The 21,382-nt window shown below is 57.0% G+C and overlaps 2 protein-coding genes across 2 annotated transcripts; one reads left to right on the top strand and one right to left on the bottom strand.

The window, feature by feature from the left end:
* Positions 1 to 423: 423 nt before the first annotated feature.
* On the top strand, positions 424 to 3,509 carry LOC137308078 (telomerase protein component 1-like). Its single transcript, XM_067977004.1, has 3 exons — positions 424 to 996; positions 1,259 to 1,363; positions 2,619 to 3,509. Exons 1-3 carry the CDS (start codon positions 814 to 816, stop codon positions 2,706 to 2,708), a joined length of 378 nt encoding a protein of 125 aa, XP_067833105.1. The 5' UTR covers positions 424 to 813; the 3' UTR covers positions 2,709 to 3,509.
* A 1,594-nt stretch (positions 3,510 to 5,103) lies between these two features.
* On the bottom strand, positions 5,104 to 16,794 carry emc4 (ER membrane protein complex subunit 4). Its single transcript, XM_067977001.1, has 5 exons — positions 16,657 to 16,794; positions 12,828 to 12,939; positions 12,399 to 12,552; positions 9,063 to 9,223; positions 5,104 to 6,567 (listed from the first exon to the last, which is right to left on the bottom strand). The coding sequence occupies exons 1-5, from the start codon at positions 16,731 to 16,733 to the stop codon at positions 6,532 to 6,534; spliced, it is 540 nt and encodes a 179-aa protein (XP_067833102.1). The 5' UTR covers positions 16,734 to 16,794; the 3' UTR covers positions 5,104 to 6,531.
* Positions 16,795 to 21,382: the final 4,588 nt, after the last annotated feature.

The following is a 21,382-nucleotide window of genomic DNA, read 5'->3' as shown; positions in this document are numbered from 1 at the left end:
TCTCCCTCCCCCCTCTCGCTCTCTCTCTCTCTCCACTCCTCCCCCTCTCGCTCTCTCTCTCCCTCCCCCTCTCGCTCTCTCTCTCCCTCCCCCTCTCGCTCTCTCTCTCCTCCCCCTCTCGCTCTCTCTCCCCTCCCCCTCTCGCTCTCTCTCTCCTCTCCCCCTCTCGCTCTCTCTCTCCCTCCCCCTCTCGCTCTCTCTCTCTCCCTCCCCCTCTCGCTCTCTCCCTCCCCCTCTCGCGCTCTCTCTCTCTCCCCTCTCGCGCTCGCTCTCTCTCTCTCTCCCCGCCCTCTCGCTCGCGCTCTCTCTCTCCCCGCTCTCCCCGCTCTCCTCCCCCTCTCTCCCTCCCCCTCTCGCTCTCTCCGAACCAGTGTTTTATAAAGGTTCAGCATAACTTCCTTGCTTTTGTACTCTATGCCTCGAGTTATAAAGTCCAGTACACTCTAGACATTTTGCAGAATCAGCACCAAAATGTGGATAATATTTTCAAAGCTTACTATTCCCTTTCTACCTGTTGCAACGATAATTCACACTAAGTGCTTCTAGCCAGATGGATGATCCAGAGCTGAGAGGTGAGACCCTTATCAGGAAAGGCTGAACAGACTGGGGCTCTTTTCTCCAGAAAGGAGAAGGCTGAGGGAGTGACCTGATCGAGGTCTTTAAGATAACGAAAGGGTTCGACAGGGTAGACGTAGATGAGATGTTTCCACTTGCGGGGGGAGACCAGAACGAGAGGGACATCAATATAAGAGAGTCACTAATAAATCCAATCGGGAATTCAGGAGAAACTTCTTGACCCAGAGAGCGGTGAGAATGTGGAACTCGCTCCCACGAGGAGAATTGATGGGATGTCCCCCTCCTCCTGCAGATCGTTCGATGGTCTGCGCCGACTCGCGGGGAACCCTGTGGTGCACGGCTGGGGACCCCAGCAACATCCCGACACAGGAGGAGATTGTTGACAGCGACCATGTGTTTCCGAAGTGGATCCGGAAGCAGGTAACAAGCGAGCTGATCTCGGCACTTCAACCTTGGGGGGCAGCGTCAGAGGGAGCTTTACTCTGTATCTAACCCTGTACCTGCCCTGGGAGTGTTTGATGGGACAGTGTAGAGGGAGCTTTACTCTGTATCTAACCCTGTACCTGCCCTGGGAGTGTTTGATGGGACAGTGTCGGGGGAGTTTCACTCCCTGTCTGCCTCGCTCGATCTTGGAGAATATTCGTGCTCTGTTCCCTGTCACCATCTCTTTACCATTCTCCAGGTTCACACCGACAGGGTGACTGCAGTGACTGAGGCCAATGATCTCATTGTGACGGCATCGTACGACCAATCTGTGCGGCTGTGGGACCGACGGTCACTGAAACAGGTAAACTCGGCACATTCTCTCTCTCCCCGACCCCCGCTCTCTCCCGCTCCCCGACCCCCGCTCTCTCCCTCTCCCCGACCCCCGCTCTCTCCCTCTCCCCGACCCCCGCCTCTCTCCCTCTCCTCCCCGCTCTCTCCCTCTCCCCGCGCTCTCCCTCTCCCCGACCCCCGCTCTCTCCCTCTCCCCGACCCCCGCTCTCTCCCGCTCCCCGACCCCCGCTCTCTCCCGCTCCCCGACCCCCGCTCTCTCCCCTCACCCCGACCCCCGCTCTCTCCCTCTCCCCGACCCCCGCTCTCTCCCGCTCCCCGACCCCCGCTCTCTCCCTCTCCCCGACCCCCGCTCTCTCCCCTCTCCCCGACCCCCGCTCTCCTCCCTCTCCCCGACCCCCGCTCTCTCCCTCCCCCCGACCCCCGCTCGCTCCCTCTCCCCGACCCCCGCTCTCTCCCTCTCCCCGACCCCCGCTCTCTCCCTCTCCCCGCTCTCTCCCTCTCCCCGACCCCCGCTCTCTCCCTCCTCCCCGACCCCGCTCTCTCCCGCTCCCCGACCCCCGCTCTCTCCCTCTCCCCGCTCCTCTCCCCTCCCCGACCCCGCTCTCTCCCGCTCCCCCGACCCCCGCTCTCTCCCGCTCCCCGACCCACCCCCGCTCTCTCCCGCTCCCCGACCCCCGCTCTCTCCCGCTCCCCGACCCCCGCTCTCTCCCGCTCCCCGACCCCGCTCTCTCCCGCTCCCCGACCCCCGCTCGCTCCTCTCCCCTCTCTCTCCCGCTCCCCCGACCCCCCCGCTCTCTCCCTCTCCCCGACCCCCCGCTCCTCTCCCCGCTCCCCGACCCCGCTCTCTCTCCCTCTCCCCGACCCCCGCTCTCTCCCTCCTCCCCGACCCCCGCTCTCTCCCTCTCCCCGACCCCCGCTCTCTCCCTCTCCCCGACCCCCGCTCTCTCCCCTCTCCCCGACCCCCGCTCTCTCCCTCTCCCCCGACCCCCGCTCTCTCCCTCTCCCCGCTCTCTCCCTCTCCCCGCTCTCTCCCTCTCCCCGACCCCCTCTCCCCGACCCCCCGCTCTCTCCCTCTCCCCGACCCCCGCTCTCTCCCTCTCCCCGACCCCCGCTCTCTCCCTCTCCCCGACCCCCGCTCTCTCCCGCTCCCCGCTCTCTCCCTCTCCCCCCGCTCCCTCCCTCTCCCCGACCCCCGCTCTCTCCCGCTCCCCGACCCCTGCTCTCTCTCTCTCTCTCTGACCCCCGTGTTCTCTCTCCCCCCCCAGGTCGGTCTCTTCACCTGCCAGGCCCCCGTGTTGTGCTGGAAGCGAATCCGTCTCCCCCGGGGAGGGGGTCTGTGGGGACTCCTCGGGTAACGTCTACTTCCTGCGCTGGAATGGCCGCCCCGTTCACGGTTAAACCGGCGGGGGCACCGGGCGAGGCAGAGAATCACCGACAACACGGGACGGGAAGGAGAACGATTCCCGGCTCCATCGAACTCTCAATATCATAACTGATCCTCCAGTCTCATTAACACATTGAGAGGGGAGGGGAGGGTGGGGGGTGAGGAGGAGGTGAGTGAGTGCGGGGTGGAGATGATGGGGAGAGAGTGTGGGGGGCAGGGAGAGTACGGAGGAGGAGAAGGGGAGAGTACGGAGAGGAGGAGGGAGGAGAGAGTGAGGAGGTGAAGTGAGTGCGGAGGGGAGAGAGAGTGCAAGTGTGGGAGGGGGAGAGGGCGGGTGTGGAGGAGTGCAAGTGCGGGAGGGAGGGGAGAGAGCGAGAGAGCCAGGGGGTTGGAGTATGAGAGATTGCTGCTCTGAAGTCCCTCCCCCACTCGGGGGGGGGGGCGGGAGTTCTGGGACCCTCACCTCCCCCACTCACCTCCTCCGTTCCCTCCCTGAGTTCAGCGGCCGTTTGCTTCCGACCGCAGGAGTGTGTTTTTACTGTGTGAGAGGCTTTGCGCCGTTTCCTCTGCCCATCGCTGGGGCTTCACTGAAATCTCCGAGGCCGCCGGCCGCACCGAGCCCCACAGGGAGCTCTCGGCTCGCCCGGAGCAGCGGATAATTGGGATGGAGCTTCCTCTGATCGCGTCGGGCGTGAATTCAGACTCGCTGCAGCCCGAGTCGGATTAAAACCGCGTGCAGGAATAACCAGTGAATAAATGGAATTGTACCACACCCGCTTTGCCCGTCGATTGACGCAACACCAGGACTGGACGTCTCGCTCGCTCGCTCGTTCGTTATCCCCGCGGCTCACGCGTCAGAACTCAAATTCGGACGGAGGAGGGTCAGCTGGCCTCCTCTCTGCTGGCGGAGCGAGCGGGGGGGGGTCAGACGCTCACCTCTCACCCCCTGGGCAGCCGGGGTCAAACAGACAGCGTGGAGGGAGCCTGACCCGGTCTCGCCTCGCGGGCCCCCGAGACGCAAAAGGCGTCCCCCCACCCACAGCGTAAATCGGGGCGAGGGGCTGCCAGTGAAGGGGCGAGGGGCTGCCAGTGAAGGGGTGAGGAGATCATTGAGTGGTTAGAACGGGTTTTAAGAGGACGGTTTTGGGGGCCTGCGGTCAGACGCCCCCTCTCACCTTCAGGGGACCTGCGTGACCCCTGCCCCCCCCTGATTCTGGTGCAGGAGGTTAAAGGTCGGACTGCGACCTTTACTCTCGCTGCTCTTTTCTGGCCGGCTGAGTTTTGCGCCAGTTTAAAAAAAAATCAAAAGCCAAGCCTCTTAAAGGAGCTGTGTGGGGAAGTGTCTCCCCTCCCCTTTAAGAGAAGGAGAGACTCCATTACTGCTCCCTTAAAGGGGACGTGCCAGAACTGACGAGCGACTGTATCTCTTAAAGGGGACAGCACCGCAGCTGACTGCTCGTCTCTCTCTCTCTCTCGAGGGTCCGAACAGACAGCATTTAAACACCCTGAATAAAGTGAAACCAGCTCGACGAGAGCAGGCACCATCGCAGCCTCCACCGCCGACACCCAGGGGAGGCCACGGAGGGGCTCGGTGACAGCGCCAAGTGCAAGGGCATGTCTGCCCCTCTCGGGTGGACGTGAAAGATCCCACGGCCACTGCTGGAAGAAGAGCAGGAGGGGGGAGTGCTCCCCGGTGTCCTGGGGCCGATATTTATCCCTCGAGCGACATCACTCTCAAAAAAAAAAAATTATCTGGTCATTATCACGTTGCTGTTCGTGGGATCTTGCTGTGCGCAAATTGGCCGCCACGTTTCCGACATTACAACTGGCTGAAGAGCTCCGGGACGTCCTGGGGTGGTGAACGGCATTGGAGGAATTACTTTTGTTGAAGTCCTGTCCTCCCGTCGGCATCAACCCTAACGTGCACAGCACGATCCCACAAACCAACGACTGGCCAGCTGAGCTGTCTTCGTGAGGTCGGGTGAGGGATAAATATTGGCCCCAGGACACCGGGTGGGGGGAGAACTCTTCCCCCACCCCCCCCGCCGCCCTTGCTCTGCTTCCAATAGCGGCCGTGGGATCTTTTACGTCCGCCTGAGAGGGGCAGACGGGGGCCCCTCGGTTTAACGTCTCGTCCGAAAGACGGCGCCTCCCACAGGGCTGTGCTCGCTCGGTTCCTGGCACCGGGGGAGCATCGGCCCTGGATTACGGGGCTCGGGGTCTCTGGAGTGGGGACTCGAACCCACAAACCTTGACTCAGAGAGACCGACAGATAAATTGGAAAAGGAAGTCTTTCAGGAGACCTGTCATCGGGCGACTCCCCCCAACAACCAACCATCACCCTCCAGAGAAAGGCAGCTCTCCACTGAGGTTCAAAAGGGGAATTTAATCAAAGTGCCATCTCCAGAACGTGAACACGCAAAGTCCGATCCCCCAGCAACTACCTCCCGTACAGCAACTCCAACATCAGTCATGGGTACACAATCCGGGTATATCTCTCTCACCCACCGCGGGACACGGGTACACAATCCAGGTATATCTCTCTCACCCACCGCGGGACACAGGTACACAATCCGGGTATATATCTCTCACCCACCGCGGGACACAGGTATACAGGTACACAATCCGGGTATATCTCTCTCACCCACCGCGGGACACAGGTACACAATCCGGGTATATCTCTCTCACCCACCGCGGGACACAGGTACACAATCCGGGTATATCTCTCTCACCCACCGCGGGACACAGGTACACAATCCGGGTATATCTCTCTCTCGCCGCGGGACACAGGTACACGGTCCGGGTATATCTCTCTCTCGCCGCGGGACACAGGTACACGGTCCGGGTATATCTCTCTCTCCGCGGGACATGGATACACAATCCGGGTATTTCTCTCTCTCCGCGTGACACAGGTACACGGTCCGGGTATTTCTCTCTCCCCATGGGACACAGGTACACAATCCGGGTATATCTCTCTCACCGCGGGACATGGGTACACAATCCGGGTATATCTCTCTCTCCGCGGGACACGCGTACACGGTCCGGGTATATCTCTCTCACCCACCGCAGGACACAGGTACACGGTCCGGGTATATATCTCTCCCCATGGGACACAGGTACATAATCCGGGTATATCTCTCTCGCCGCGGGACACAGGTACACGGTCCGGGTATATCTCTCTCCCCGTGGGACACAGGTACACAATCCGGGTATATCTCTCTCCGCGGGACAAGGGTACACAATCCGGGTATATCTCTCTTCGCGGGACACAGGTACACAATCCGGGTATATCTCTCTCACCGCGGGACAAGGGTACACAATCCGGGTATATCTCTCTCACCGCGGGACACGGGTACACAATCCGGGTATATCTCTCACCCACCGCGGGACACAGGTACACAATCCGGGTATATCTCTCTCCACGGGACACAGGTACACAATCCGGGTATATCTCTCTCACCGCGGGACACGGGTACACAATCCGGGTATATCTCTCTCACCGCGGGACACGGGTACACAATCCGGGTATATCTCTCTCACCGCGGGACACGGGTACACAATCCGGGTATATCTCTCTCTCCGCGGGACACGGGTACACAATCCGGGTATATCTCTCTCACCGCGGGACACAGGTACACAATCCGGGTATATCTCTCTGCGTGGGGCATGTCCACGTGGGTCAGTGGGAGACTGGGGGTGGGGGAAGCTTTAACTAGAAGGAGCCTGATCCAAGGTGAGAGCGGGTAGCCAGTCGACGATGGGCCCTCGGACTGCGTCTCTTCGAACGACGACCCTCACAGGATTAACCCTCCGCCCGTGTACTCCACTCTCTGCGTAAGACAACAGACAGAACGGGTCACTCGCCATTCGCCCCTCTGCGGCACTGAGGCCAACTACAGCCTCCCCGACCACCCATCCCTCGCGGCTGTGACCAGATGGAATCCTTCACCATGGACGACCCTCTCCTCTCTCTAATGGGGGGGGGGGGACTAGGTGGGGCACTAAATAGACTTGGACCAGTCATCAGCAAGGCCCCACCACAAAACCGCTCCTAACTCGCTATTAAAGGGACAGTCTGCCTCAGAGAGGCCACAGGAGGACGGGTGTGGGAAACGGAAAAGTGTCACATTGGTCCGAATCGGGGAGGGGAGGGGGAATTTACAGGCAACCGCCAACCTAGAGACCAACTTCCGCCTCGGCATCAGACTTTAACTGACCTCGGGATGCCCGTATTTGCAGCCCTAAAAAGGGGAAGGCCAGGGTTAAACGCCGGTGCGGCAGAGAGTTTTATGGGAGCCGAGGAACATTCAGCCCCTCGAGCCTGTTCCGCCATTCAATCAGATCATGCATTTTAACTCCATCTACCCGCCTTGGTTCCATATCCCTCGATACCCAACAAACATAGAAAATAGGAGCAAGAGTAGGCCATTCGGCCCTTCAGGGGCCTGCTCCGCCATTCAAAATGATCATGGCTGATCGTCTAACTCAGTGCCCTGTTCCCGCTTTTTCCCCATATCCCTTGATTCCTTTAGCATTAAGAAATATATCTATCTCCTTCTTGAATACATCTAATGACTTGGCCTCCACGGCCTTCTGTGGTAGAGAATTCCACAGGTTCACCACCCTCTGAGTGAAGAAATGTCTCCTCATCTCGGTTCTAAATGGCCGACCCCGTATCCTGAGACTGTGACCCCTGGTTCTGGACTCCCCAGCCATCGGGAACATCCTCCCTGCATCTCGTCGGTCCAGTCCTGTTAGAATTTTATATGTTTCGATGAGATCACCTCTCGTTCTTCTGAACTCTAGTGAATATAGGCCTAGTCGACCCAATCTCTCCTCATCCGTCAGTTCTGCCATCCCAGGAATCAGTCTGGTGAACCTTCGTTGCACTCCCTCCATGGCGAGGACATCCTTCCTCGGATAAGGAGACCAAAACTGCACACAATACTCCAGATGTGGTCTCACCGAGGCCCTGTATAACTGCAGTAAGACAACCCTGCTCCTGTACTCAAATCCTCTTGCAATGAAGGCCAACATACCATTCGCCTTCCTAACTGCTTGCTGCACCTGAATGCTCACTTTCAGCGACTGGTGTACAAGGACACCCAGGTCTCGTTGCACCTCCCCATTTCCCAATCTATCACCATTCAGATAAGCATCTGCCTTTCTGTTTTTACAACTAAAGTGGACAACCTCACATTTATCCACGTTATACTGCATCTGCCATGTTCTTGCCCACTCACCCAACTTGTCTAAATCACATTGAAGCCCCTTTGCATCCTCCTCACAGCTCACGATCCCACCTAGTTTTGTGTCGTCTGCAAACTTGGAAATATTACATTTGGCTCCCTCATCCAAATCATTGATATATACTGTGAATAGCTGGGGCCCAAGCACTGATCCCTGCGGTACCCCACTAGTCACTGCCTGCCACCCGGAAAAAGACCCGTTTATTCCTACTCTCTGTTTCCTGTCTGTCGACCAATTCTCAATCCCTGCCAGTATATTCTCCCCAATCCCATGTGCTTTAATTTTGCACACTAACCTCTTGTGTGGGACCTTATCAAAGGCCTTCTGAAAATCCAAATACACCACATCCACTGGTTCTCCCCATTCTATTCTACCGGTTACATCCTCAAAAAACTCCATTCAGCCCCTCAAAAAACACAAATCGATCTCAGTACTGAGATCTCCAATTGACCCCCGGCCTCAACAGCTTTTTGGGGGGAAGAGAGTTCCAGATTTCCACTCCCACATTGTGTGAAGATTCCTGATTTCACCCCTGAACGGCCTGGCTCTAAGTTTAAGGTTCTGCCCCCCTTGTTCTGGATTCCCCCCACCAGAGGAAATAGTTTCTCTCTATCTACCCGATCAACTCCTTAAACATCTCGATCAGATCACCCCTTAATCTTCTATATTCAAGGGAATACAAGCCCGGTCCGTGTAACCTGTCCTCGTAATTTAACCCTTTTAGCCCCGGTGTTATTCTGGGGAATCTGCGCTGCCCCCCCTCCAAGGCCAATATATCCCTCCTGAGATGGTTTTTGTTGGGCAATAAGGGATACGGAGCAGATGGAGTCGAGATATTGATCAGCCCATGATCTAACTGAATGGCGGAACAGGCTAGAGGGGCTGAATGGCCTGTTCCTGTGCGACAGGCCCCGAGGGGCTGAAAGGCCTCCTCCTGTTCCTGTGCGACAGGCCCCGAGGGGCTGAATGGCCTCCTCCCGTTCCTGTGCGACAGGCCCCGAGGGGCTGAATGGCCTCCTCCCGTTCCTATGTCTCAGGCCTGCTCGCTCCGCGTACCATCCAGCGCTGGTCTCACCTGGGGCGGCTCGATGAATGCCAGCCAGTCCGAGGCGTGGGTGGGCAGGAGGCCCATCGACTGGCACTTGTAAATGGCCAGTGCCAGCCCCAGCAGGTTACCGATGAGGTAGACCAGGCCCTGCAGCCACTGCTGGCTCGAACTTTCCAGCAGTTTGAACGCTGAAAGAGAGAGAGAGAAGCATTAGGAGAGGTGAGGGAGGGGGTGAGGGAGGGAGGGAGGGAGGGAGGAGGAGGTACAGAATTTGGGGTGGAGGGGGGCAGTGCCAGAGGACCAAGGGATTGCAAAATGTTACACCGCTGTTCAAAAAAGGGGGAAGAGGGATAAAGCAGGTAACTACAGGCCAGTCGGCCTAACGTCAGCGGTGGCGAAACTACTAGAGACCGTCGTCAGGGACAAAATCAATTCTCACTTGGAGAAGCAATAAAGGACAACCAGCACGGATTTGTTAAAGGCAAATCGTGTCTGACCAACCTGATCGAGTTCTGTGATTGAAGTAACGGAGAGGGGTGATGAGGGGAGCGCGGTAGATGTTATATACCTAGACTTTCAGAAGGCATTTGATAAACAGACTTTTTCGGAGAACAGAAGCACACGGGATTAAAGGGACGGTGGTAACTTGGCTCCGTAACTGGCCAAGGGATAGGAGGCGGAGAGTAGCGGATGTTTTTCTGACTGGAGGGAGTGGGATCCCCAATTAGGACCATTGCTTTTCTCGTTATATAGAAATGACCTGGACTTGGGTATCGGGGAGTGCAAATTCACGGATGATACAAAACTTGGCAAGGTAGTAAATAGTGAGGAGGACAGTAACAGACTTCAGGAGGACATAGTCGGACTGGTGAAAGGGGCCGACACATGGCAGATGCAGTTTAACACGGATAAGTGTGAAGCGATGCACTTTTGGGTGGAATAGCACGGAGAGGCAGAATGACCCTATTTTGAGGGGGCAGTGCAAGAGCAGAGGGACCTGGGGGTGCAGATTCACAAACCTTTGAAGGTGGCAGGGCAAGTTGACAAGGTGGTTAAGAAGGCAAATGGGATACTTGGCTTTCTGAATCGGGGCATCGAATACAAAAGCAAGGCAGTCATGCTAAACCTTTACAAATCACTGGTTAGGCCGGAGTATTGTGTCCAATTCTGGGCTCCGCACTTTAGGAAGGATGTCAAGGCCTTGGAGAGGGGGCAGAGGAGATTTACTAGAATGGTCCCAGGGATGAGGGACTTCAGTTATGTGGAGAGACTGGAGAAGCTGGGGTTGTTCTCCTCAGAGCAGAGAAGGTTAAGGGGAGATTTGATCGAGGTGTTCAAAATCATGAGGGGTTTTGAGAGAGTAAATAAGGAGAGACTGTTTCCAGTGGCAGGAGGGTCGGTAACCAGAGGACACAGATTTAAAATAATTGGCAAAAGGGAAACGAGAATTTTTTTCGCACAGAGGGCTTTTCAATCTGGAACGCACTCCCCGAAAGGGCGGTGGGAGCAGATTCTGTGGGAACTTTCAAAAGGCAACTGGACGTGTCCTCGAAAAGGACTCATGAGGAAAAAGCCGGGGAGTGGGACTAATTGGCTAGCTGTGCCAAAGAGCCGGCACGGGCACGACGGGCCGAATGGCCTCGTGCCGTGCCATTCTACGGCCAGAGCTGACCCAACGGCGCTCCGATGGCCATTTTTTTTTTTTTGTTTGCTCAGCTGGGCGGACTCGCGGAAAGTCACCGTGCGTTTCGGGCGAGACCCCCTCGCGGGGAGAATTTGTGTACCCGATACGGGGTTCGTACTCTCTCTCCTCCTCCCCCCCCACAGGGGACACACCCCGATTAACTTCAGGGCGGCACCGAGGGAGCGCCCGCACCGTCGGAGGTGTCGTTAAACCGAGGGCCCCGTCTGCCCCTCTTAGGTGGGACGTGAAAGATCCCACGGCCCGCTATTCCGAAGAAGAGCAGGGGGGAGTTCTCCCCGGTGTCCTGGGGCCAATATTTATCCCGCAACCGACATCACTGAAGACAGATAACCTGGTCGTTCTCTCGTTGCTGTTTGTGGGATCTTGCTGTGCGCAGGCTTGCATTTATATAGCGCCTGGCACAACCTCAGGACGTCCCAACGCGCCTTACAGCCAATGGCGTACTTTGTTGAAGTGGAGTCACTGGTTGTAATGCAAGGCAACGCGGCAGCCAAATTGCGCACAGCAAGATCCCACAAACAGCGACGAGGCCGATGACAATCTGCTTTTTAAGTGATTGGCGTAATACTGGTTCACTAACGTCCCTTGAGGGAAGGGAACCTGGCGTCCTGGCCCCAGGCCGGGGCCTCGAACGCGGCCTCGAGCGCGGCCCCAGGCCGGGGCCTCGAACGCGGTCGACTCTTGACTGCCCGCTGAAATGGCCACTCAAGACATATCGTGCCGACTCGAGACGATGGCAGCCCACCACTGCCATCTTCTCAAGGGGCAACTAGGGGAAAGGGCGAATAAATGCCAGCCCTTGCCAGCGGTGCCCACATCCCCAGAATGAAGGCGTCAAAATTTGCCGTGAGTCCTCGCCTCAGGTGGATTGCCGGAATATTCGAAACTCCTCCCCCCCCCCAACACGTTGGAAACGCTAAACCCATCCAAGCCCATAATTACCATCTGACGACTCATTCCCCAACCACCCCCCCCACCCCCCCCCTCCCAAAAATTGCTAACTCCCGCTGGGGTACGGGTCCCGTGGGCATCACCCGCCCAACCACCCGCCCTCCTGTACCTCACCCAGCTGGCCACGGTCTCGAGAGGGGAACCCGGGCAGCGAGCGTTGGCCTGCTGACCCCAGGCCGCCCATACCTGGAGCCTCTGCGTGCAATCTACACCAGAGGCCTGGCTAAAGACATTTCTCCTGAATTCCCGATTGGCTTTATTAGCGACTCTCTTATATTGATGTCCCTCTAGTTCTGGTCTCCCCCCGCAAGTGGAGACATCTTCTCTACGTCTACCCTATCATTATCTTGAAAGACCTCGATCAGGTCACCCCCTTGGCCTTCTCTTTTCTGGAGAAAAGAGCCCCAGTCTGTTCAGCCTTTCCTGATAAGGATATCCTCTCAGTTTTGGTATCAGCAAAAAAAACTTCTTCGCTCAGAGAGAGGCGAGAACGTGGCACTCGCTCCCTCAAGGAGAAGTTGAGGCGGATCGCGTAGATGCGTCTAAGGAGAGGCTGGAGAAACGCAGGAGAGAGAAAGGAACAGAAGGATTTGCTGAGAGGGTGAGATGAGGTCGGGAGGGAGGAGGCTCGTGTGGAGCATGGACCAGGCGGGCCGAACGGCCTGTTTCTTTGCTGTAAATTCCACATGACTCGATGAGATACTCACTTACGGACATGGACATCAGGGCCTGTATTGGTCTCCAGGCCATCATGCACACCATCATGATGGGAAAGATGGAGATGGTATTGCCAGCCATGTACATGATGAAGAGATTCATAGGCACTTGCTTCAGGGGGCCCAAGGCGATGTCCCAGCAACGCTGTGAACGGAGAACGCAAAGACGGGGTCAGTAACGGCGGGGGGGGGCGTGACACTGACCTTTCACCCTCTGGGAGCTGGGGTCAAATCCAGCCCCTCCCCGCCCACCGACGGAGAGGATGTCCCCAACTGCATCGAGGGAGGGACGTCCACCGCACGGGACTGGGGCAATTCAAGATGGCGGCCCTCCACCACCTCCTCGATAGATACCCCGGGGGGCCTCGCCGACGGCAACCATATCTCAGGAATGAAGTTTGGAAACAAAAAAAAACTTACTTTCTCGACCAGAATGCGGTCTGTTTCTTGGACGCTAGTGTCAGGCAGCTGCTTGTCTGAATATCCAATGGGGTAAATGGAGTCTCCATGTCCACCCTGTCGATCACGGCACCTGAGATAGAGAGAGAGAGAGAGAGGGATAGAGAGAGAGAGAGAGAGAGATAGAGAGAGAGAGAGAGAGAGAGAGGGATAGAGAGAGAGAGAGAGAGAGAGGGGGATAGAGAGAGAGAGAGAGAGGGGGATAGAGAGAGAGAGAGAGAGAGAGAGCGCAGATCATGTTAATGCTCACCGGGTGAGAGGGAGTCTCTCCCTCGGGACCCCCTTTGAAAGAGGGAGTCTCCCCATCGGGGACCCCCCTCTTACAGGGGGGGGTGTCTCCCCATCGGGGACCCCCCTCTTACAGGGGGGGGGGGTCTCCCCATCGGGACCCCCCTCTTACAGGGGGGGTCTACCCATCGGGGACCCCCCTCTTACGGGGGGGGTCTCCGCATCGGGACCCCCCTCTTACGGGGGAGAGTCTCCCCATCGGGGACCCCCTCCTACAGGGGGAGTCTCCCCATCGGGGACCCCTTTTAAAGGGGGAGTCTCCCCATCAGGGACCCCTTTTAAAGGGGGAGTCTCCCCATCAGGGACCCCTTTTAAAGGGGGAGTCTCCCCATCGGGGACCCCTTTTAAAGGGGGAGCCTCTCCATCGGGGACCCCTTTTAAAGGGGGAGTCTCTCCACCGGGGACCCCCGCTAAAGAGGGAGCCTCTCCACCGGGGACCCCCGCTCAAGAGGGAGTCTCTCCACCGGGGACCTCCACTGAACTGCCTGTATCACCAGTGCCAACCAGGCCGCACCTACAAACCTGCATGTGCCCAGCGTCACTCCATCAAACAAACCGCCGCGATAAAAGCACGAGGAGGGCTGGGAGAATGGGCATCCATCACCCAGCAACGACCCCGCCCTCTTTAAACAGAGACAATCTGTCAATCACAGATTGAGTAGAATGGGCCGATACTCTCTGGAGTTCAGAAGAATGAGAGGTGATCTCATTGAGACATATGAGATTCTGAGGGGGCTCGACAGGGTAGATGCTGAGAGGCTGTTTCCCCTGGCTGGAGAGTCTAGAACCAGGGGGCATAGTCTCAGGATAAGGGGTCGGCCATTCAAGACTGAGATGAGGAGGAATTTCTTCACTCAGAGGGTTGTGAATCTTTGGAATTCCCTACCCCAGAGGGCTGTAGATGCTCAGTCGTTGAGTATATTCAAGACTGAGATCGATGGATTTTTGGACTCGAGGGGAATCAAGGGACATGGGGATCGGGCGGGAAAGTGGAGTTGAGGTCGAAGATCAGCCATGATCTGATCTTTGCGTCAGTATTTACAGTCGAATAGAAGCCCGTGGAATCGAGGGAAAAGTACGGACTTGGTTAGGAAGTTGGCTGAGCGAAAGGCGACAGAGAGTAGGGATAACGGGAAGGTACTCACATTGGCAGGATGTGACTAGTGGAGTCCCTCAGGGATCTGTCTTGGGGCCTCGATTATTCGCAATATTTATTAACGACTTAGATGAAGGCATAGAAAGTCTCATATCTAAGTTTGCCGATGACACAAAGATTGGTGGCATTGTAAGCAGTGTAGATGAAAACATAAAATTACAAAGCGATATTGATAGATTAGGTGAATGGGCAAAACTGTGGCAAATGGAATTCAATGTAGACAAATGTGCGGTCATCCACTTTGGACCAAAAAAGGATAGAACAGGGTACTTTCTAAATGGTAAAAAGTTAAAAACAGTGGATGTCCAACGGGACTGAGGGGTTCAGGTACATCGATCATTGAAGTGTCATGAACAAGTGCAGAAAATAATCAAGAAGGCTAATGGAAAGCTGGCCTTTATATCTAGAGGACTAGAGTACAAGGGGGAAGAAGTTATGCTGCAGCTATACAAAACCCTGGTTAGACCGCACCTGGAGTACTGTGAGCAGTTCTGGGCACAGCACCTTCGGAAGGACATATTGGCCTTGGAGGGAGTGCAGCGTAGGTTTACTAGAATGATACCCAGACTTCAAGGGTTAAGTTACGAGGAGAGATTACACAAATTGGGGTTGTATTCTCTAGAGTTTCGAAGGTTAAGGGGCGATCTGATCGAGGTTTATAAGATATTAAGGGGAACGGATAGGGTGGATAGAGAGAAACTATTTCCGCTGGTTGGGGATTCTAGGAGTAGGGGGCACAGTCTAAAAATTAGAGCCAGACCTTTCAGGAGCGAGATTAGAAAACATTTCTACACACAAAGGGTGGTAGAAGTTTGGAACTCTCTTCTGCAAACGGCAATTGATACGAGCTCAATTGCTAACTTTAAATCTGAGACCGATAGCTTCTTGGCAACCAAAGGTATTAAGGGATATGGGCCAACGGCAGGTATATGGAGTTAGATCACAGATCAGCCATGATCTTATCAAATGGCGGAGCAGGCACGAGGGGCTGAATGGCCTCCTCCTGCTCCTATTTCTTATGTTCATATATCTTACGTAATCTCTCCACAGTGCCGCCAATGCTACCGCTGCCAGACAAGGTGCCAAGGCAGAGCGTGGAGAGTCGGCATTAAAGCGGCACCTTCCCCGGGGAACAAACCAAGATGGCATCTCTGGGTCACGATCCCTGGAAAAGATGCCAACGGGTGTCTGAGGACTTTCCGGATTGGGGCGGTGGTCTTGAAACCTGGTGAGGGGGGCAACGTGGGGTGGGGAGCAACGGGCTCCAGGGTTGGGGCAATCTCCCGGTTTCAGAAGGCACCATCCCGGGAGCCCAAACCAAGATGGCAACTCAGGGGGGGGGTGGTCACGACCCCTTGGAAAAGATGCCAACTGGTGTCAAGGGGTTTCGGTGGGGGGGGGGGGTGTTGAAACCTGCTGAGGGGGGCAATCTCCCCATTTCAGAAGGCACCACATCCTGGGAGCCCAAACCAAGGTGGCATCTTGAGGGGGGTCGCATCTCCTTGGAAAAGATGCCAACAGCTGTCAGGGGGTTTCAGAAGGGGAGGGGGTGTTGAAACCTGCTGAGGGGGGGCAATGTTGGGGTGGGGCGTTGGGCTCTAGGATTGGTGCAGTCTCCTGGTTTCAGTCGGCACCGTCCCGGGAGCCCAAACCAAGGTGCCAACTCGGGGGGGAGTCATGACCCCTAGGAAAAGATGCCAACTGGCGTCAAGGCGTTTCGGAAGCGGGGGGGTGATGTGGGTGTTGAAACCCGTTGAGGGGGGGTAATGTTGGGGTGGGGCATCGGGCTCCAGGATTGGGGCAATCTCCCCCCCCCCCCGGTTTCAGTAGGCACCGTCCCGGGAGCCCAAAGCAAGGTGGCAACTCGGGGTGGGTGGGGGTCACGACCCCTTGGAAAAGATGCCAACTGGCGTTAAGGGGTTTCGGGGGGGGGAGGGAGGGGATGTTGAAACCCGTTGAGGGGGGGGACAATGTTGGGGTGGGGCATCGGGCTCCAGGATTGGGGCAATCTCCCCCACCCCCACCCCCCCGGTTTCAGAAGGCACCGTCCCGGCGGGAGCCCCAAACCAAGGGTGGCCAACTCGGGTGGGGTCGCGACCCCTCGGAAAAGATGCCAACCCCGGTGTCAAGGGGGGGGGGGGGGTCTGGGGTCTTGAAACCTCCTGGACGAGGGAGGGGGGGGGGGGGGGTTGGGGGAGGAAATGGATGCAAACTGCGGCATTACAAAAAGAAAAACCTTATGTCAACTTCCATCCACCGAGGCAGACAGCTGCCACCTCCCCGGGAGAGAGCGCTGCCCCGCCGGCCTCCCGTCCCACGCGAGCCCCAGGCTCCAGCGGCCCTCACCTGTTGTTGCTAAGGGTGAGCTCGATGGCCCACTTGTGCCGGCGCGCGCGGTTGGCAAGCGCCGCCCCCGAAGCCATGGCAACGCCTGCGGGCGCCGTTAACGGTTCCTTCTTCTTGACGTCGGCGAACTAACCGGGGGGGGGGGGGGGGGGGGGGGCTGCGGATTGACCACACTTTGCGCATGCGCGCACTTCAGGGCGGGGTCGGCGGGGAACGTCGTGCGTCATCACGCTTCGGCAAACCCCGCCGCTTTGCCCCGCACCGCCATCTTAGTGGGGGGCAAATCCAGGCCCCTTCACGTGTGTGGCTCCTTCCAGGCCCTTCACATGTGTGGCTCCTTCTAGCCCCTTCACGTGTGCGGCTCCTCCTAGCCCCTTCACATGTGTGGCTCCTTCTAGGCCCTTCACATGTGTGGCTCCTTCTAGGCCCCTTCACATGTGTGGCTCCTCCTAGCCCCTTCACATGTGTGGCTCCTTCTAGGCCCCTTCACATGTGTGGCTCCTCCTAGCCCCTTCACATGTGTGGCTCCTCCTAGGCCCTTCACGTGTGCGGCTCCTCCTAGGCCCTTCACATGTGCGGCTCCTTCTAGCCCCTTCACATGTGTGGCTCCTCCTAGGCCCTTCACGTGTGCGGCTCCTCCTAGGCCCTTCACATGTGCGGCTCCTTCTAGCCCCTTCACATGTGTGGCTCCTTCTAGCCCCATCACGTGTGCGGCTCCTTCTAGCCCCTTCACATGTGTGGCTCCTTCCAGGCCCTTCACATGTGTGGCTCCTTCTAGCCCCTTCACGTGTGCGGCTCCTCCTAGGCCCTTCACATGTGTGGCTCCTTCCAGGCCCTTCACATGTGTGGCTCCTTCTAGCCCCTTCACGTGTGCGGCTCCTTCTAGCCCCTTCACATGTGTGGCTCCTTCCAGGCCCTTCACATGTGTGGCTCCTTCTAGGCCCCTTCACATGTGCGGCTCCTTCTAGCCCCTTCACATGTGTGGCTCCTTCTAGCCCCTTCACATGTGTGGCTCCTTCTAGCCCCTTCACATGTGTGGCTCCTTCTAGCCCCTTCACATGTGTGGCTCCTTCTAGCCCCTTCACATGTGTGGCTCCTTCTAGCCCCTTCACATGTGTGGCTCCTTCTAGCCCCTTCACATGTGCGGCTCCTTCCAGGCCCTTGACGTGTGCGGCTCCTTCCAGGCCCTTGACGTGTGTGGCTCCTTCCAGGCCCTTGACGTGTGTGGCTCCTTCCAGGCCCTTCACATGTGTGGCTCCTTCTAGGCCCCTTCACATGTGCGGCTCCTTCTAGGCCCTTCACATGTGTGGCTCCTTCTAGGCCCCTTCACATGTGCGGCTCCTTCCAGGCCCTTCACATGTGTGGCTCCTTCCAGGCCCTTGACGTGTGCGGCTCCTTCCAGGCCCTTGACGTGTGTGGCTCCTTCCAGGCCCTTCACATGTGTGGCTCCTTCTAGGCCCCTTCACATGTGCGGCTCCTTCTAGCCCCTTCACATGTGTGGCTCCTTCTAGCCCCTTCACATGTGTGGCTCCTTCTAGCCCCTTCACATGTGTGGCTCCTTCTAGCCCCTTCACATGTGTGGCTCCTTCTAGCCCCTTCACATGTGTGGCTCCTTCTAGCCCCTTCACATGTGTGGCTCCTTCTAGCCCCTTCACATGTGCGGCTCCTTCCAGGCCCTTGACGTGTGCGGCTCCTTCCAGGCCCTTGACGTGTGTGGCTCCTTCCAGGCCCTTGACGTGTGTGGCTCCTTCCAGGCCCTTCACATGTGTGGCTCCTTCTAGGCCCCTTCACATGTGCGGCTCCTTCTAGGCCCTTCACATGTGTGGCTCCTTCTAGGCCCCTTCACATGTGCGGCTCCTTCCAGGCCCCTTCACATGTGTGGCTCCTTCCAGGCCCTTGACGTGTGCGGCTCCTTCCAGGCCCTTGACGTGTGTGGCTCCTTCCAGGCCCTTCACATGTGTGGCTCCTTCTAGGCCCCTTCACATGTGCGGCTCCTTCTAGGCCCTTCACATGTGTGGCTCCTTCCAGGCCCTTCACATGTGTGGCTCCTCCTAGGCCCTTGACGTGTGCGGCTCCTTCTAGCCCCTTCACATGTGTGGCTCCTTCCAGGCCCTTGACGTGTGCGGCTCCTTCCAGGCCCTTGACGTGTGCGGCTCCTTCCAGGCCCCTTAACGTGTGCGGCTCCTTCCAGGCCCCTTGACGTGTGCGGCTCCTTCCAGGCCCCTTGACGTGTGCGGCTCCTTCCAGGCCCTTGACGTGTGCAGCTCCTTCCAGGCCCCTTGACGTGTGCGGCTCCTTCCAGGCCCCTTGACGTGTGCGGCTCCTTCCAGGCCCCTTGACGTGTGCGGCTCCTTCCAGGCCCTTGACGTGTGCAGCTCCTTCCAGGCCCCTTGACGTGTGCGGCTGCTTCTAGGCCCTTGACGTGTGCGGCTGCTTCCAGGCCCTTGAAGTGTGTGGCTCCTTCCAGGCCCCTTGACCTGTGCGGCTCCTTCCAGGCCCCTTGACGTGTGCGGCTCCTTCCAGGCCCCTTGACGTGTGTGGCTCCTTCCAGGCCCCTTGACGTGTGCGGCTCCTTCCAGGCTCTTGAAGTGTGTGGCTCCTTCCAGGCCCCTTGACGTGTGCGGCTCCTTCCAGGCCCCTTGACGTGTGCGGCTCCTTCCAGGCCCCTTGACGTGTGCGGCTCCTTCCAGGCCCTTGACGTGTGCGGCTCCTTCCAGGCCCTTGACGTGTGCGGCTGCTTCTAGGCCCTTGACGTGTGCGGCTCCTTCCAGGCCCTTCACATGTGTGGCTCCTTCTAGTCCCTTCACATATGTGGCTCCTTCCAGGCCCCTTGACGTGTGCGGCTGCTTCTAGGCCCTTGACGTGTGCGGCTCCTTCCAGGCCCTTGAAGTGTGTGGCTCCTTCCAGGCCCCTTGACGTGTGCGGCTCCTTCCAGGCCCTTGACGTGTGCGGCTCCTCCCAGGCCCTTGACGTGTGCGTCTCCTCCCAGGCCCTTGAAGTGTGTGGCTCCTTCCAGGCCCCTTGACGTGTGCGGCTCCTTCCAGGACCCTTGACGTGTGCGGCTGCTTCTAGGCCCTTGACGTGTGCGGCTGCTTCTAGGCCCTTGACGTGTGCGGCTGCTTCTAGGCCCTTGACGTGTGCGGCTCCTTCCAGGCCCCTTGACGTGTGCGGCTCCTTCCAGGCCCCTTGACGTGTGCGGCTCCTTCTAGGCCCAACTCTGCTTGCCCCATCACCACCCTTTGCTTTGCACCACTGTCCCTCTCAAAAGCACAACACTGCGGGAGCTGAAACTCCGAAATACAAGCAGAAAACTGCAGCAGAAACTCTGCAAGGCCGATCTGGCTCTGTCATGCACTGCCTGGAAAGGGTGGCGGCTTGAGATTGGAGCCCAGCTTTCAAAACAACAGGAATCGGATAAATATTTGAAAGAGAAAACGGAAAATTTTGCAGGGGCCGCGGAAGAACAGGACTGACTGGATCGGTCTCGCAAAGAGCCAGCAGGAGCTCATCGAAACATGGAAAATAGGAGCAAGAGTAGGCCATTCGGCCCTTCGGGCCTGCTCCGCCATTCGAAATGATCGTGGCCGATCGTCTAACTCAGTGTCCTGTTCCCGCTTTTTCCCCATATCCCTTCATCCCCTGGTTCTGGACTCCCCAGCCATCGGGAACATCCTCCCTGCGTCTAGTCTGTCCAGTCCTGTTCGAATTTTATATGTTTCGATGAGATCCCCTCTCATTCTTCTAAACTCGAGTGAATACAGGCCGAGTCGACCCAATCTCTCCTCGTACGTCAGTCCTGCCATCCCCAGGAATCAGTCTGGTGAACCTCCGTTGCACTCCCTCCATGGCGAGGACATCCTTCCTCAGATAAGGAGACCAAAACTGCACACAATACTCCAGATGTGGTCTCGCCAAGGCCCTGTAGTAAGCTCGAGGGCCCCAATGGCCTCCTTTTGTGCTGTGACCATTCTACGATTCTAAGCCAGGCAGCATCTGCGGAGAAAGGAACGGAGTTCAACGTTTCAGGTCGAGGACCCCAACTCTTGTCTCTTTCTCCACAGATGTCGCCTGGCTGAGTGTTTCCGGCATCTTCTGTTTTCATTTCAGATTTCCGGTATTTTGCTTTTGACTAAGGGCCAATCTACTTCATTCCATGAACCCCTTCGAAAATATTGCAAAATGCCCTTATAAGGGAGCGGCGTCCATCTTTGTAGCTGCCCGCTACAAAGATGGACGCCACTCCCTTATAAGGGCATTTTGCAATATTTGGGTAAACGGTCTTTGTTTGTTCCAGGCCGGGCGAATCTCATTTGTCGTTCCGATTGTACAAAGTGTTACGGGGATCGATTTTAATGTAATGCTGTTCTTACTTGTTCCCCTTTGTCTGCCCCTCACAAAGATGGCCGACATCCCGAAATAAGGGAAAATTTAACTTTTTTTTAAAAAAAAAATACCTCAAACAATTTGAATTATATTTGTATCTGTCGATACATAAAATAGATGAGGGAATATGTTTTGTTTTATGTCCCTTTTATCAACACACAAACAATTGATTTTCTGCCCCTCGTTAAGAGGGCGACCCGCCTAATGAGATTTTACCAAATTTTGAAACGAAACCTTTTTTTCTGTCCCGGAACATTTGTTATTTACCGTCTGACTAAATTGTGGAATGAACTTGAGAATCTTGGGTGTCCTCGTACAAGAAACACAAAAAGTCAGTCTGCAG

This window comes from Heptranchias perlo, unplaced genomic scaffold (assembly GCF_035084215.1).
Source record: "Heptranchias perlo isolate sHepPer1 unplaced genomic scaffold, sHepPer1.hap1 HAP1_SCAFFOLD_1186, whole genome shotgun sequence".
NCBI lineage: Eukaryota > Metazoa > Chordata > Chondrichthyes > Hexanchiformes > Hexanchidae > Heptranchias > Heptranchias perlo.
The sequence above is the reverse complement of the archived record's forward strand: the minus strand, read 5'-3'. Positions and strand labels throughout refer to the sequence as shown.

Excerpts from the sequence above, each read along its gene's own strand:
- LOC137308078 (XM_067977004.1), top strand. The coding sequence starts at position 814 with ATGTGGAACTCGCTCCCACGAGGAGAATTGATGGGATGTCCCCCTCCT. Across the intron at positions 997-1,258 it reads CGAAGTGGATCCGGAAGCAG|GTTCACACCGACAGGGTGAC; the intron begins GTAACAAGCGAG and ends ACCATTCTCCAG. Across the intron at positions 1,364-2,618 it reads ACCGACGGTCACTGAAACAG|GTCGGTCTCTTCACCTGCCA; the intron begins GTAAACTCGGCA and ends CTCCCCCCCCAG.
- emc4 (XM_067977001.1), bottom strand. The coding sequence starts at position 16,733 with ATGGCTTCGGGGGCGGCGCTTGCCAACCGCGCGCGCCGGCACAAGTGG. Across the intron at positions 12,940-16,656 it reads CTCACCCTTAGCAACAACAG|GTGCCGTGATCGACAGGGTG; the intron begins GTGAGGGCCGCT and ends TCTCTATCTCAG. Across the intron at positions 12,553-12,827 it reads ACCGCATTCTGGTCGAGAAA|CGTTGCTGGGACATCGCCTT; the intron begins GTAAGTTTTTTT and ends CTCCGTTCACAG.